The sequence below is a fragment of the Pituophis catenifer genome, unplaced genomic scaffold, assembly GCF_029215685.1.
Source record: "Pituophis catenifer annectens isolate HBS135680 unplaced genomic scaffold, rPitCat1.0.hap2 SCAF_6, whole genome shotgun sequence".
NCBI classification, from domain to species: domain Eukaryota; kingdom Metazoa; phylum Chordata; class Lepidosauria; order Squamata; family Colubridae; genus Pituophis; species Pituophis catenifer.
In genome coordinates, this window is record NW_027256886.1 from 30363634 (window position 1) to 30379114 (window position 15481).

Here is a 15481-nt window from a genome sequence, read left to right on the forward strand (position 1 = left end):
ATTAAAAATTGCAATTCAGTTTGACTTTAGTACGGATTCTGAACACATATTGTTTTAGGAGGGCTGTTGGCTGCTCAAGTATATAGGATTTTAAACAAATGCATAAATAAATAAAAAAGGTATAATTCTTCTGATAAATACTTTTTCATGAATGGGTCCTTCATGAAAGATTTCAATCTTATAGTAAGTTATTAACTAATTAATAAGATGGATCAATGATAAACTGAACCATGGCAACAATATATTCTAGTCTTGTACTTGTTTACATGCAGCTCCTTGCATTTGTGACTGGCATTTTGGATATTCTATAACCACCTGAGGAAGTTTATACAGCAGCTAACAATAAATAATGTCTGATTTGAGTCAAAATATTTTGCTACTATAATCAGAACAATTATTTCCATATTCACAATGTTTATATTGGGGCCAGTGGTGTCTGCAATAAACAGTCATAGGGCCACAATGATACACAGAAATACTATGATTGTGTACTTTTGTCGTGATTGCTAATGCAAGTATGTAAGCCATGGCATTTGTGCGACTAAATGATTGTGCACATGTTGACATTTGTACTCACACACCAAATGCCCATGATTGGGGGAACTATATTGTTGGTTATCTTAGCCTGGTGAAACCAGGATGTAGCTTCTTGTTCCAAATCCTATGTACTGCTAAAGATTTAGCTGTCAATGTTCTAATTGTATCATTCTGTCTTTCCCCAGAATCTCTTTACCTTGCATTTTTGAAACAATCAGAAATGTTAAATTATTATGTCCTACTTTTGCAGCTTAAATATTTAGTTCTAACTAAATCTGGATTCCTACTCAAGTCGACAGAAGGGGCTGCTGAAGATATTGTTGGTCAAGGAACTGTGACTGATGGGATCCAGGAGAAGGGCCTTCTCTGCTGTGGCAGTAGCCCTATGGAAGATCCTGCCCTGCCAAAGTGAGGTTTGTCCCCACCCTCCTATCTTTCCACAAGGGCCTGAAGACCTGGCTTTGCTGGTTGGCCTGGGGACTTAATCATGAAGTACATCATTGGAGATGGTTGCTAGACTAACATGCTGTCCCTTCCTTCCTCCTGTGCTTTCAGCTCCCTCTCATCTTTTTAAATGTCAAATTACTATACTTCCACTGGTTTTTTTTATTTGTTTCATTCCTTTACTATTCTTATTTTTACATTATTTTTATCTTTTTTCCCCTGTTTTATTGTTGTAAGTCACCCTGAGAAGATCCACAGTGAGATAGGTGGCAAATAAATCTAACAATCAATAAATCAATAAATCTCATGCATAAGAAAAATAGGGAAACAGAATCTAATACACGAGGAAGCTGTGGAGGATGACATACTGACACCAAAAAAGCAAGAGGCAAACTCCACCTATGTGCTTCTGCGTTGCATATTTTGTCTTGCTCAACTTGTTTTGAAAATGTGTCATGGCATGATGCAGTAATTAGAACACCTTCATGAGTTAAGACTTCAAGGAAGTTGGGCACCAGAAATTGCTCAGAATAATGTAGACATAGACTGGTAGAATAATATGGAAGCTGTATTCTCCTGCTTGGATTGACCTATGAAATTAAGGAGGGAGGGGAGAAGGGAGAGGGAAGAAGCAAAACACATAACAAAAAATGTTAAACATAAACCAGCCAAAGATATGTGTATGAAAATCTAATTGGATACAGGATAGCAGTATATTCCTAAGCATCTGTATTTGGAAGGAAGACTTACAACTACTAAGCTGAATGCGAGATTTCCAAATCCTTCAAGGACCAAAGTCTTAATTGTCCCAAACTTTACTTGGTATTTCCTTTTTCATCCTACATATTGTTTTGTGATGAATATATATTATGATAGAGAGTGGGTAATAACCAGTGGTGAAATGTAAAATTTGTTACTACCGGTTCTGTGGGCATGGCTTGGTGGTGGGGTAATGTGACTGGGTGAGCATGGCCAACTTTTTTTTTTTTTTACTTTTTTAAAGCATTTTTTTACAACCTATTGGGGCAAACAATCACAGCTGTGATGTGTGATCATCAGAGCCTTTCTTTTACCTTTTAAAAGCACATATTTACAACCTATTCACCCGAGTAGGTTGTAAAAAAATGCTTTTAAAAGTTTTTTAAAAAAGGCTCTGACGATCACGTGCCACAGCTGTGATTGTCAGAGCCTTTTTATTTACTTTTAAAAGCAGGAAGTAATGAAACCCGGGCAGGTGGGCGGAGCCTCACGCCATTGCTACCGGTTCTCTGAACCACCTGCCACAATCGCTACTGGATCACCTGATCCGGTCCAAACCAGGAGCATTTCACTCCTGGTAATAACAGTTTTATATAGTTTCTTCCCAAGAATGTTTATTTGCATTAAAATGATAGATTTAATTGGCTGAATTGGATGGGAAGCCTGCAAAAATATTCCATTTGGAAAAGCTGTACCGATCAATTCTAAAAGTCTTATTTTGAAAGTATAGAAGAAAATGGAAATATGTGATTGCAGAAAATGCTAACATTGTCATACAGCTTTTCCAGAATGAACTACCCTAAGTATATTTCTTTGGAAAAAAATAGGTAACACAAAAGACAATAATCAGAAACCCTATTGTGTCAGACCAACTGCACCTTTGGACTAGGGCAGGGTTGGCGAACCTTTTCAGCACTGAGTGCTGAAATGGGAGCACGTGTGTGCACAGGGGAGCACCGGAAACCAAAAGAGCAACTCCCCAGTGCACATGTGCATGCCAGGAAACTGAATTTTTGGTTTCTGGTGCACATGCATGTGCGCGTGCAAAGACTAGCTGCACACTGGAACTTGGAAGAGCAATGGGCGATGGCTGGAGTGCCCAGAGAGATGGCTCAGAGTGCCACTTCCAGCACGTGTGCCATAGGTTTGCCATTATGGGACTAGGGAGATCCAAGTTCAGGTCTCCTCTCAATAATACTTTCAGGATTGTTGATACAAGTTGTCCTCACTTATGATAGTAATAGTGCTTCCCCTTATTGTTGTAAGTCACGATGGTCATAAAGTGGGTCAGCCAGTGACTGACCCAATTTTACAACACTTTTTGCAGTGGTCATTAAGTGAATCATTGCAATAATTTAGCAAAACCATGGTCATTAAGTGAACACTATGGTGGTTAAGGAAATCCATTGTACACTGTGGGGTGTTTTGTTGAATACTAAAAGTAAATGTCTGTTTTCGGCAAAATTATAAATTGCAGTCACATGACCATGGGAGACTGCAAACAACCAATAAATGCAAGTCAATTGTCACAAGTCTAAAATGCAGTCATGTTACCACAGGAGCTGTTCTGGCTGTTGGAACTTTGGAACTGGGTCATAAGTACCTTTTGGGGGATTGTCAGAACTTTTAACAGTCATTAAAAAGTTGCATGTCAAGGACCACCTATATAGGGAAAACTGGAAGAGGAATTCCATTTGTGTTCCTGAAGGAAGAGGAGGATATTACTCTTAAGGTAAAGGTAAAGGTTCTCCTCACACATATGTGCTAGTTGTTCCCGACTCTAGGGGGTGGTGCTCATCTCAGTTTCAAAGCCAAAGAGCCACCACTGTCCAAAGACATCTCCATGGTCTTGTGGCCAGCATGATTAAACGTCAAAGGCTCATGAAATGCTGTTACTTTCCCACCAAAGGTGGTTCCTATTTTTCTACTTGCATTTTTATGTGCTTTCGAACTGCTAGCTTGGCAGAAGCTGGGACAAGTAAAAGGAGCACACCCCATTATGCAGCACTAGGGATTTGAACTGCTGAACTGCTGACCTTTTGATCGACAAGCTCAGTGTCTTAGCCACTGAGCCACCGCGTCCCTATATATTACGCTTAACAAATGCATAAATGAATTAAACATATTGGTTTCAAATACATGTAGAGAAATATATAGAGAGAAATATGAAATATGTATGTATTCTTTAGTGTATGTATTATATGGTTCTCCAGTTTTCTTTTGTTTTTCTATTGCCTCTTGGGTAACTATTGATATAAATTTAAGATCTTATTTTTTGATAACATGATTGATCACTTTGAATCACTGTTTCTTATCCCTTGAGATCAGACAGAGGAAGCTATGACAGCAAGCCCAATATCCTAAATATTGTTTAAAATGGCTAATGTACTTTGCATTCATCATCCTACATCTCTACATATTTAACAAAAACCATGGAATCAATATTCCAAATGTGTAATACCATCTACCTCAGACCAACTACCTTGCAACATTTTACTTTAAACAGCAGTATGGAGATGGCTATCTTGGAGAAAGGGGCAGGGGGATAGAATGTTGGATGATAGGGACTAGAACAGTGGTCCCTAAACTTTCTGGTTTGGCAGCAGTGGTGAGTTTCTACCCATTCACCCCGGTTCAGGCAAACCGGTAGTGGTGGCAGTGGAAGGCTCCACCTGGACATCATCACGGACACTCTGCGCATGCGTGAGAGTGAAGCGAGCACATGAGCCCACACACTCACAGTTCCAAACCGGTAGCAGAGGTAAGTGAAATGTACTACTGTTTCGCAGCCTGGGGAGGAAGGGGATGGTTCTCTCAAAGTGGCAGGTGCATGTACAAATGACAGGCACACACCCCACTGCTTGCACAAATGAAGCTCTGAGTGCCAGTGAGAGTGTCCACTGCTTGCAAAAGCATCCTCTGTTCACATAAGTGGAACTGTTCACGCATCTGAATGCTCGCCCGCTGCTTGCACAGTCCAGTTCTAAATGGGCCAAGGCCCAGTAATAGGTTGCAACCCAGGGCTTGCGGACTATAAGACCAACTTTTTCTTCAGCAGCCCCTGGTCTATGGAACATCCTGCCTTGGGAGATTAAATGGCCCCAACTCTGTTAGCCTTCCATAAAGCTTTAAAGACCTTTAAAGGCCTCCCCCATCTGGGGCGCTACATGCACCAAGGGCCCCATCTCCTGGCTATATTGTTGATGGGCTAGATGTCTTATTTGGATGTTTTTTAGTGTGTTGATGGCTTTTGTTTTTATTGTTTTAAAATGTTAGAAATATTTTAATTGAAATACATGTTCAGAAAATACATGTTTCTGAATTGTGAGCCGCCCACAATTTGTTGTGATTGGCAACTATATAAATCAACTAAATAAATGCATGCATGCATGTATGCATACATACATACATACATACATACATACATACATACATACATACCAGTACATACATACATACATACCGGAGAGGAATTGTATACCTGTAGCCTATATGTGGCTTGAGAACCACCTATTGTGGCTTTTTGTCATACCGCATATGTCTTCACGGTAGAGAAATGGAGGGAGAGAAAGGTGGCCTTCAAAATGAAAAATATTCATTAGTTCTACATTACAGGATAGTAAAAGGGTGGAATTGAATTTCTGCTTTCCACATTCATAAGGGATGAGGAAAGTCTAATCTATATTAGACATAACAAGCAGGAAATCAGTAATTATGACTTCTAAGTAGACTTCAAAGGTAAGTTCTTGAATATGTGTCATAGATTTTAAAGGAAGTCAACAACACACACGTGCATACACACAAATACACACACAGACATGTATATATATAAAGAAGAGAGAGAGGGAGAGGGAGCATGTCTTTTAAAATAACTGGTACTGCAACTTGAATCTGCAACATAGCACCCTCTCTGCTTTTTGGAAGTCCTTAATGTTATTTCCAGCAGGGATGGGCATGGCCAAAATGCAGAATAGATACCAGAGGAACCAAACCTCTTCAGCAGACATAATGTACCAGCTGCTTTTGGGTTTTCCTTGATAGTCCTTGACAGAACTGAGGAAGGGATGAAAACAGGACTACAATTACTTTCAGATACTCTTCTTAGATCCTTTATATTTAACCTGTTCACTATGAAAACTTGGATTAAGTATTGATATCCAATACAGCTATTCCCATCTTTTAAATATTTATTGGCTTTTTGAGTCCTGCCTTTATGAACATGGACATGAATACAAGGTCATTAATTTTGAATGAGGAGTCCTTTGCAGAACAGAACTGAATTCCCAGAGAACCTGTAACCTTGTTCAGCTGTGAACTATGAACTCCTTCAGGATATTTAAATGTATGTAAAGAATTAGCAAATCTAGACAGCTATGGCAAATCTAGACAGCATACTAAAAAGCAGAGACATCACCCTGCCAACAAAAGTGCGTATAGTCAAGGCTATGGTTTTCCCAGTTGCAATGTATGCCTGTGAAAGTTGGACCATAAGGAAGGCTGAGAGCAAAAGAATTGAGGCCTTTGAACTATGGTGCTGGAGAAGACTCCTGCGAGTCCCTTGGACTGCAAGGCGATCAAACTGGTCAGTTCTAGAGATCAACCCTGAATGCTCTTTAGAAGGCCAGATCCTGAAGATGAAACCCAAATACTTTGGCCATCTAATGAGAAGGAAGGACTCACTGGAGAACAGCCTAATGCTGGGAATGATTGAGGGCAAAAGAAGAACGGGATGGCAGAGAATGAGGTGACTGGATGGAGTTTCTGAAGCAGTCAGTGTGAGCCTAAATAGAGTCTAGGGGATGGTAGAGGATAGGAAGGCCTGGAGGAACGCTGTCCATGGGGTTGCGATGGGTCGGACATGACTTCGCAACTAACAACAACAACAAAAGAATTGGAGGTTACGTATGCTGACCTCCGTTCCAAGTTCCAAACTTGGCCATTTTATGTTGTCATCTATTTGAATAGATGACATTCTATTCCTATTCAATCCCCATTCAATCTGGGACACAAACATCTCTTTCACTGAAGGCTGACAAGAAACAGGACCAGCAAGCTTGGGGCCATCCTTTATGTTACCTGCAGATGTTTAAATATTTGTTTGGGGTTTTTTTTTGTTTTTTTTTTGTTTTGTTGTTGTTTATGTGTCACCATCTCATCTAGAAGCAACTCTGGGCAGCTTATATTAAAAACCAATAAAGATTAAAATGATATAACAATAAATAACAATAATGATAATTTACAGTTGATAGATAGGGGGAAGGCAGCATGAAGTACACAGGGAGAGGTGAAGTTTCCTCTTAATCCAAAAGTCACCTCCAGAGCATGCACCCCCACTGAGGCCCCAGGCCAACTGGAGGACCTTACAGAAGATCAGGAAGATGGGTGCGGATGCCACTTGGGGGCTACAATACTCTAAAGAACAGGAACTATGACAGAAAAAGGTCTTCTCCTGGACTCCTCAGCTGAAATTCCTTTCAGCATGTCCTTTCTACTGGTATGGGTAGGACAGATAAATCCAGATAACCCAGATAAAATTGGGGGGAAACAATTCCTCAGATAGCTTGGATCTTTGTCATGAAGGGATTTAAAGATAATAACCAATACCTTGAATTGTACCCAGAAGCAAATCGAGCCCAATGCAGCTCATGGAACAGCGATGTAACATGGGCCAATTTAGGGCCCCCAAGAACTGCCTATGCTGCCACATTGTATATCAGTTGCAGGTTCTGAATAGTCCTCAAGGTAGCCCCATGTAGAATGCATTGCAATAATCCAAGCATGAGATGACCAGGGTTTGAGTGACTGAGCACAAAAACACTTGAGGCAAGAAAGGGCACAACTGGTACAGAACATGAAGTTGTAGAAAGATTCTTCTAGCCCAATTGCCACCTGCTTTTCAAGCAGGAATTGCGAGTCCAGAACCCCCAAGTTAAATATCTTGTGTGTGCACATGCTTTCAAGTAATTCTTGATATTGATGACTAGATAACTATCTACATAGAGTTTTGGGAATTAGTTTGCCATTAGTTCCTTTTTAGAGTTGAGTGTGACTGGCCTCAGGTCACCCAGCTGCCTTTAAGCCTAAGGCAGGATTAGGACTCTCTGTCTCCTGCTTTCTAGACTCATGAGTTTAACCATTATATCAAAATGGCTTAAACATCTGATTAGTTTAATTGCTAAATAAGGTTTGGATATAAGCAAACTAAGTTGTCTCTACACATTAGTAATAGATAATTTAATGTGGTTGGAGGTGCACACATAATACAAATTATATCTAGAAGAAAAATTATTTCCCATTATCAGTCTGAAATGATGCAAGCCACTTTTAAGCTTTGCATATTGTATGAATCAGTTTTGCCAAACTGCAAATTATATTTAATTTTTTCAGTCTGCCATTATGAAAGCATGTTTAATTCTTCCATATTATGTTATATGTGCATTTAATTATGTAGTTTATGTCAGCAGTTCAAAGGAAGGCCTTAAATCCCCAAAAATAAGACTTGAATGAAAACAGGGAATCACATTTCTGAGTAACTTGATAGTAATTCTTAATTAAAACTTACTTTTTTTTTAATCCATTTAAGTTCCTTGATAGTTGTTGAAACGTTGGACATACTTCTTGTTATTATGGAAACAAGATGGCTATAATATAAATATGGAAATTATGTTTCTACTTCATTTTCCAGATTATCAGTTGCTAGCTGGCAGCTTTCTTAGCTATTTTCTAGCATATTTAACTTTTGTATTTTTATTCTGTATTTATTTTGGGGATGTGCATAATGCTGTAGGATCTTGCATCATCTCAACATTCCATTCTATGGTTCTTGGTTTAAGAAGTCCATGTCACAAATCTGTCAAACAACAAACAGCCCAAAGTTGGTACAGAGATGCCACAGGAATTCACCTACATAAGAGTTCACCTACATAGGAGTTCACCTAAAAATAGCAGCATGAGCAGTGGTGGTGCAGTGGTTAGAATGCAATGGTGCAGGCTACTTCTGCTGACTGCCAGCTGCCTGCAATTTGGCAGTTCAAATCTCACCAGGCTTAAGGTTGACTCAGGCTTCCATCTTTCCAAGGTGGGTAAAATGAGGACCCAAATTGTTGGGGGCAATATGGTGACTCTGTAAACCGCTTAGACAAGGCTGTAAAGCATTGTAAGGCGGTATTTAAGTCTAAGTGCTATTGCTATTTGATCTCATCCTTATGAATTCCTTTTTTTAACCATAGCTAGAAGTAAATAACAAACAGAAAATATATTCTGATGTATATATATTGCAAATTCCAGAGAACCTGTAGAAGAGGCAGAACCTGGGGACAGAGTCAAGAGATGATTCAGTCTAGAATCATTATGTGTTCACCAATGCTCCAAGTCCAGCCCCCTTGAATTCCATTGATGCTTACCTAGCACCAATTTAGTGCTGACCATTAATTGACTAGATTCTTATGTATAGGCTGGAACAATAAATCTTCTTAACTGGAACTTAAATTATTGTCCTGATTCTTTGTACCTGACAGAATAAAGTTTTTTTTTAAAATTAAACTCTTAATTTCTCTAAGCAAGGAGATCAATGAAAAAGGAGCTCATGAATCAGAAGCCTATACAATTCTGTTAAATTCTGAAATGACATTTCCACAAAACATTCAATTTTATGCTAATATGCAGAATGATACTGTCACGTTTATATTATACCATTCTTTGCATTTCAAACTCAGTAATTCATGTGATTAGTGGGGGAAGTATAATTGTTACTATTTAATCAAGAAATAAAAATATATGCCTCAAAAGAATTAAGTCATTTTCTTTTTTGCGTGTTTTGCATTCTTAAAAATAACATCTATATAAATGGTCCTATAAAATTAATTAATCCACCAATTAAACTAGAATTCTGATTGAATCCAATAGTAAAAATACTTGCTTTCATAGTTGTCTAATCCAGATTTGGGTAGAAATGCAATATATTTACAGTGGCATAGTTAAATTCAGCTTATTCCAACACTACTCATTTATAAAAGATACTTTTGTTTCCTATTAAAAGAGTACTGATACCTAGTAAAAATGTAACAAGAAATATATGCTGCTGTTTTATTTTGACATAAGCAATTCATTTCCTGGTGTGTCACTCAGTCTTAAACCTTTAATAGGAAACTTGCATAATGAATGGACACACCTATCAATGGTTTGTTAAACGTTGTTTTCACGAAATGTCCTTCCTTACTGTTATGACCTTATGTTTATGACTTGTATTTTAGCTTTTTACTGTGAAGCAGTGTTTTCATTTCTCCAGCATGTTCTTTAGACAATTTGAAAAATTTTAAGGGGGAAGAAAAACCCTCAGCACTTATCCATGAATCTCTGAAGAAGCAAAATACTCATTTGTTTATGTCCCTCAAATGGCCCTGGAACATGTTATTTAATGTGAAGATGTACATGCCAATGTACTATTGTCCCTCACATTGGCTGCTTGAAAGTGTATTTGTTATATCTATTTATTCCACTAAAAATGTAATGTAACAGAATTCACTTACAGTGATAGCCTTATTGTGGTTGGTTTTCTCTCGCTTATTTGATAAGCTCCCACACTGTGGTTTGTAAAATATGGTTCCTTAACATGTTGAACAAGATGCACAGGGTTGAACATATTACAATTCTTTACATGGCTGTACTCAGCCAGTACAGGTAGTCCTCAACTTACAACAGTTCATTTAGTGACGGTTCAAAGTTACAACTGCACTGAAAAAAGTGACTGATGACCATTTTTCAGTTACCACCTTTGTAGCATCCCCATGATCACATGATCAAAGACATAGTGGCTTAAACAGTAGACATAGAAAATAGATATGCATATCCTAATTTAGTTTCACAGTGACAGGAAAAAAATCGGTCTTAAAATAGAGACTTGAGTTTAGCTGTGTGTTCAGGCAGAAAGCAGTCTGGTATGCCTATTGGTTGACAACGCACATTTTGCCTTAATACAGATAGTCCTCGACTTACAACAGTTCCTTTAGTGACCATTCAAAGTTATAACAGCTCTGAAAAATGTGACTTAAGTTATGACTGTTTTTCACAGTTACCTTTGCAGCATTCCCATATGATCAAAATTCAGATGCTTGGCAATTGGTTCATATTTATGACTGTTGTGGTTTCCCAAGATCACGTGATCACCTTTTGCAACCTTCTGACAAGCAAAGTCAATGGGAAAGACAGATTTATTTAACAACCGGGTTAGTAACTTAACTGCAGTGATTCAGCTTAACAACTGTGCCAAGCAAGGTCATAAAATGGGGGCAAAGCTCACTTAACAAATGTCTCACTTAACAACAGAAATTCTGGGCTCAATTGTGGTTGTAAGTCAAAGACTAGTGTATATTTAACCTACTTTTTGTTATTTCAGAGTTCTCTCCAAACACCTATGGTTTTGAGTTAGACAGCAGTTAGGATGAAAGCTACTCTTTAGAACAATTTTCATATGGATCTGTCCAAAATCAACCTGAGTTTTGATTTGCTGTAAATTAATTTATTAGAAGCCTGAATTGGTTCAGAAACTGGTTTTGCGATGTAATACATACGCATGTGACATTAGATTTGTGAAAGCCACCGATTTCCATAGTTTTCAGTCCATTAAAAACTGTGTCATTTTTGTTTCTTGTCAGACAAGAAAGAAACCAAATAGATCACAAAAGATGTGTGGATTGCCAGAACTAGGTATTGATGTACGTGTCAAGGAAACAACGAAGGGGGGGGGGGCGGGCGGAGGGGAACCAGTCGAGCAACGCTACGTATGAATCAGCTCTCCTCTTTCTGAGCTTTTACCGCGTGACAACGAAATCCTGTCGCCACCGCGCCGCCGTCGTCCAATTACCAGCCCCGTTCGCTCGCGCGCCCCCAGCGGCAGTCGAGTAGAAAGACAATACTTCCTCCCCCCCCCCCCACCTCCACGCCACTTTTCGTTTACCGCGGCAGCCGTTTGGAGCTCTCGCGAGACTTGCCGAATCTTCCCCCTCCTCGCTGGGTTTCCACGCCACTCCCCCTCATCCCTCCTCCCCGCCGGCTGTGCTCCTCCCCTTTCTCCTCCCTCCCCCCCCTCTCTCTCTCTCTTGCGCCGCCGCCCCCGCCTGATCTGTCTGTGTCTGTGTCTCGGGGAGAGGGGAGGGGGCCTTCTCGGCCCTGCGCACTGAGCGATGTTTGGCCGCCATCGCGGCGGAGGAAGAGGAGGCGCAGGAGGCTGAGGGAGTCGCCGCCGCCGCCGCTTACTACCGCCGCCGCCGAGCGAGAATAGACGGCCCTCCTGGGCCTGCCACGGCTCGGCTTTTTACTGCCTACTGTCTGAGTAAAGGTCGCCGGCGCCTCTGTTGTTGTCGCCGGAGGGAGCTTCTCCCGGATCCCTTTCCCTCTCCGCTTCCTCCTGGTCCCCAGGAAGGGGCTCCGCTCTCGCCGAGCCCCAAAATGTCGAACCTGAGCAAGGGGACGGGTAGCCGGAGGGACACCAAAATGCGGATCCGAGCATTCCCGGTGAGTGAAGTGAGGCTGCGTCGGTTGCGCAGGGCCTGGCTTGGCTCGGCCTGGCGAAAGGACGAGACGCCGGCCTCTCCTGGCTAATTTGCCTGCGAGCCTCGTTGCGCTCTTTCTCTCGTTCCTTCCACCCGGGCTGTCACTGACTCTTTAAGGGTGGGGGTGGGGGTGGGGGAAGGAAGTCGGCCTTGCAGCTAAGGGATACAGCAAGCCCGGGTGCCGCGGTTTGGCGAGCAATGGAGAGCCCAAGTTTCCGTCACAGGAAACGAAGAGGGAGGTTGGAGGGGCCGTCATTTGCCCCAGGGAAGGACGCTTCTCCCAGGCCTTTGTAAGGGATCTGTTGTTTCTTTTAATTTCCCTGCTAAGTGGCCGAGCCTTTTTTTTTTTTTTTTACCCAGAAGAATAAATATAACTCACGGGATTTCGGCCTCGTACCTGTCGCGCCTCAGTCAGCGGACCCACCTGGGATGTTTGCAAAGTTGGTTTTTGGAGCCACTATCGATAACCGAAACTGCACACAGTTTGAAAATCAGCAGGCAAAAACAACCTAGTTCTGAAGTAGGGCACAGTTGTCATTTGGGAGGAATTTGGGGGATGATTTCTTCCATAATTGCTTCATACCTTTATGAGATGATTTCAGTTGACAGTTGCTTCAACTGAAGGTTGGAAACACAAACATAAGGGCATTCTCTCATCAAGGATTTTTGTAACATGAAGGCTTGGGGATTTAAAGTTGTTGAATCTGTTGGTGTACATATATCTATAAACTTGAAAAGCAATAGCTTTTCATTTTGACCTAAGCCAAAGCTTCACTATTGATTAAGGAAAATAATGACAAATAATAGTTGGCCTTCGTAAAGATAGAAACTTTGCCCATTTAAACAAATAGTTTGGCAACTGTCACTGACAACAGTACAGTCTATCGAAAGTATGTTTTGAAGCAGTACTTAGATTAAAAATAAAATCTTAGTATCCACTCCAGTTTACATAGAAATTTGGTGGTTTTCTATAGTTTCGCCTGAGCTCATGTAATTCACAATTTTAACATGTCAGCTCTTTTTAAAAAAAATATTACATTTATCTTCTGCCTATTTTACTAGATATGCTTTCAAAATGCTTTTTAAATCTTGTTGCATTTTTAACTGTATTTGAGTAGACGCTTCTTAAGAGCCAATGAAATATAGTAGTATTTTTCAATTAATTTAGTTGATTTTGAAGTGACTAAACCAGTGGGATTTTTTCAGGGATAAAATGTTATTCTTTTTAAGGAAGTTTTGTTATTTTTTACTGTAATCAATATGTCTAATCATATTAATAACACATTTAGTATTTTAATATATTATGTGGAAAGTGTTCACTGGATGTTCTAGTCACCTGATGAGTTTGGTAAATGAGATCTGTGCAGCAAATAGTGTATGCAAAAGTTAACTTGAACAAGAGAAACAAAGTTTGTATTCAGGATAAATATTCTTCATTCTGCTTGCTTTCTTACAGATGACCCTGTAAAATGTTGGTGGGTGAACATTGTTCACAGAGTATTACTGTTCCTGCCATGAAATTGTTTCATATTAGTGAATATTTAAAAGTTTTCTGATAGTAACAGGCTTAGAACTGTTACAGCATGCATAGAGAGAATATATGGATGCCCCACATAAAAGTCAGTGATTCTGTGTGCAAAGAATATCAAAATTAATGTATCAAATCTATTTCTGTTAATAGAGGATGTTTAGAGAACAGTAAAAATCAGTTATTTTTTTTTTCTGATGTATATATAGCACTGAACCTCAGCATGGTATGTTTTGCTTAGGCGATATACAGTTCACCCCACAAAAAAACCCCAAATATCAATAAAGAAATGTAGGTAGGTCTGCAGATTATGTTAAACTAAAACTGGATCTCATGGCTCAATATGCATTTTAATTGGCTTCATCAGTAATGTCACATTACTAGAATATATACTAGTTCTGACATTTCAATTTTAAAAATGATTGAGTTAAGTTTAATGTATTAATTGAGTGGACAAACATGAATTTTTTTTGTACAGTGGCATGGACATTTTTGAAATAGTTCTAATTTTTCTGGTTTTGTATAGAGCAATACAGTAACTGTAAATTGTGCAGGTTGGTTATAATATCAGAATCAGTTATTTAATTACATATACAAATTGACAACTCTACCTTATGATGAGTTGATGTGCATAGGGCTTAAGAGCAGATTATTTATATTGGTCACTTACTAGTATGAATATATGATTAGGCACTGAATTAATTTATGAGGTTATGATCTTATTACCAATTATTTGAAGAGGTTCTTAATATGTTATTCTGATGAGATTAATTTACTGCTGTTCTAAAAGTTTGTTAGAAAGTCCTTGGTCCATGTGCTATACCTGTTTTCTTTGGAAAAGGAGCATACATTGTATGTTTTGTGCAAATCCTGTTGGCCTGTGAGCTTTCTTCCATTTTCCCCCACCTCCACCCTAAGAAACTTAAGTGATAAATTCTTAAGAACATATTTTCCCTGAAAGGAGAAACCACTCTGGGGGAATTATGAGTGGGCATACATTTAAAAAAAGTAATGTGAACAAAAGTGGAAATGTCACATTGCCTTTAATTATATGCCATTGACAAATATATAATGTGTATTCTGTGAGTACTCTCAGATATAGTGATATATTTTTGACATTCTTTGAATCATATTTCTGCAGCTTTGCTTTTTATTCACATTATAATTACTTCATGTTTAATACATGAAGTCAGTCTGTAATTGTTTATGTGTCAATTTTCTTTATATCCAGACGTGGATTTAACACTTTTTCAGGGTTGAGAGTTTCGTGACCTTAGCAGTGCAAAAATATAATAGTGTTGAAAATACAAAAACTTGTTCACATTTAATTAAATATATTTTTTGTTAATAAGATTTATTGGATTAGGGATTTTTTGTCTTCACTGTGAGTTGTATGATGTTGGATGTATGCACTGAGGGAGCTCAACCAATCTCATTGTACATATGTTGTGCACTGACAATAAAGATTTTAAATTTAATATGATTACGGTCCAATCATATTGTAGTTTAGTATCCATTTTATAATTTTCCCTTGAAATCAGTTAAAAATTACAACTTATTAGCGTCTTTTGAAAGCCTGTGGAAGGCTCACTTTAGACTTCTGTGGTTTAGAAATTGTAGGCAACCTCTGGTGTAGATAAAACACAAAAATATATAGATTAAT

The 15481-nt window shown here is 39.1% G+C and overlaps 2 protein-coding genes across 2 annotated transcripts in view; one reads left to right on the plus strand and one right to left on the minus strand.

Annotated features, from left to right (window-relative positions):
- LOC139318685 (guanylate cyclase soluble subunit beta-2-like) overlaps positions 1-8353 on the minus strand; it is a 50547-nt gene extending 42194 nt beyond the window's left edge. Inside the window, exon 1 of the mRNA XM_070946268.1 lies at positions 8303-8353. Coding sequence (XP_070802369.1) covers positions 8303-8353 — 51 coding nt within the window. The remainder of the gene's footprint in view (positions 1-8302) is intronic.
- A 3517-nt stretch (positions 8354-11870) lies between these two features.
- Positions 11871-15481, plus strand: part of CUL3 (cullin 3) — a 55233-nt gene continuing 51622 nt past the window's right edge. Inside the window, exon 1 of the mRNA XM_070945260.1 lies at positions 11871-12252. Within this exon, the coding sequence (XP_070801361.1) occupies positions 12187-12252 (66 nt within the window). The 5' untranslated portion in view covers positions 11871-12186. The remainder of the gene's footprint in view (positions 12253-15481) is intronic.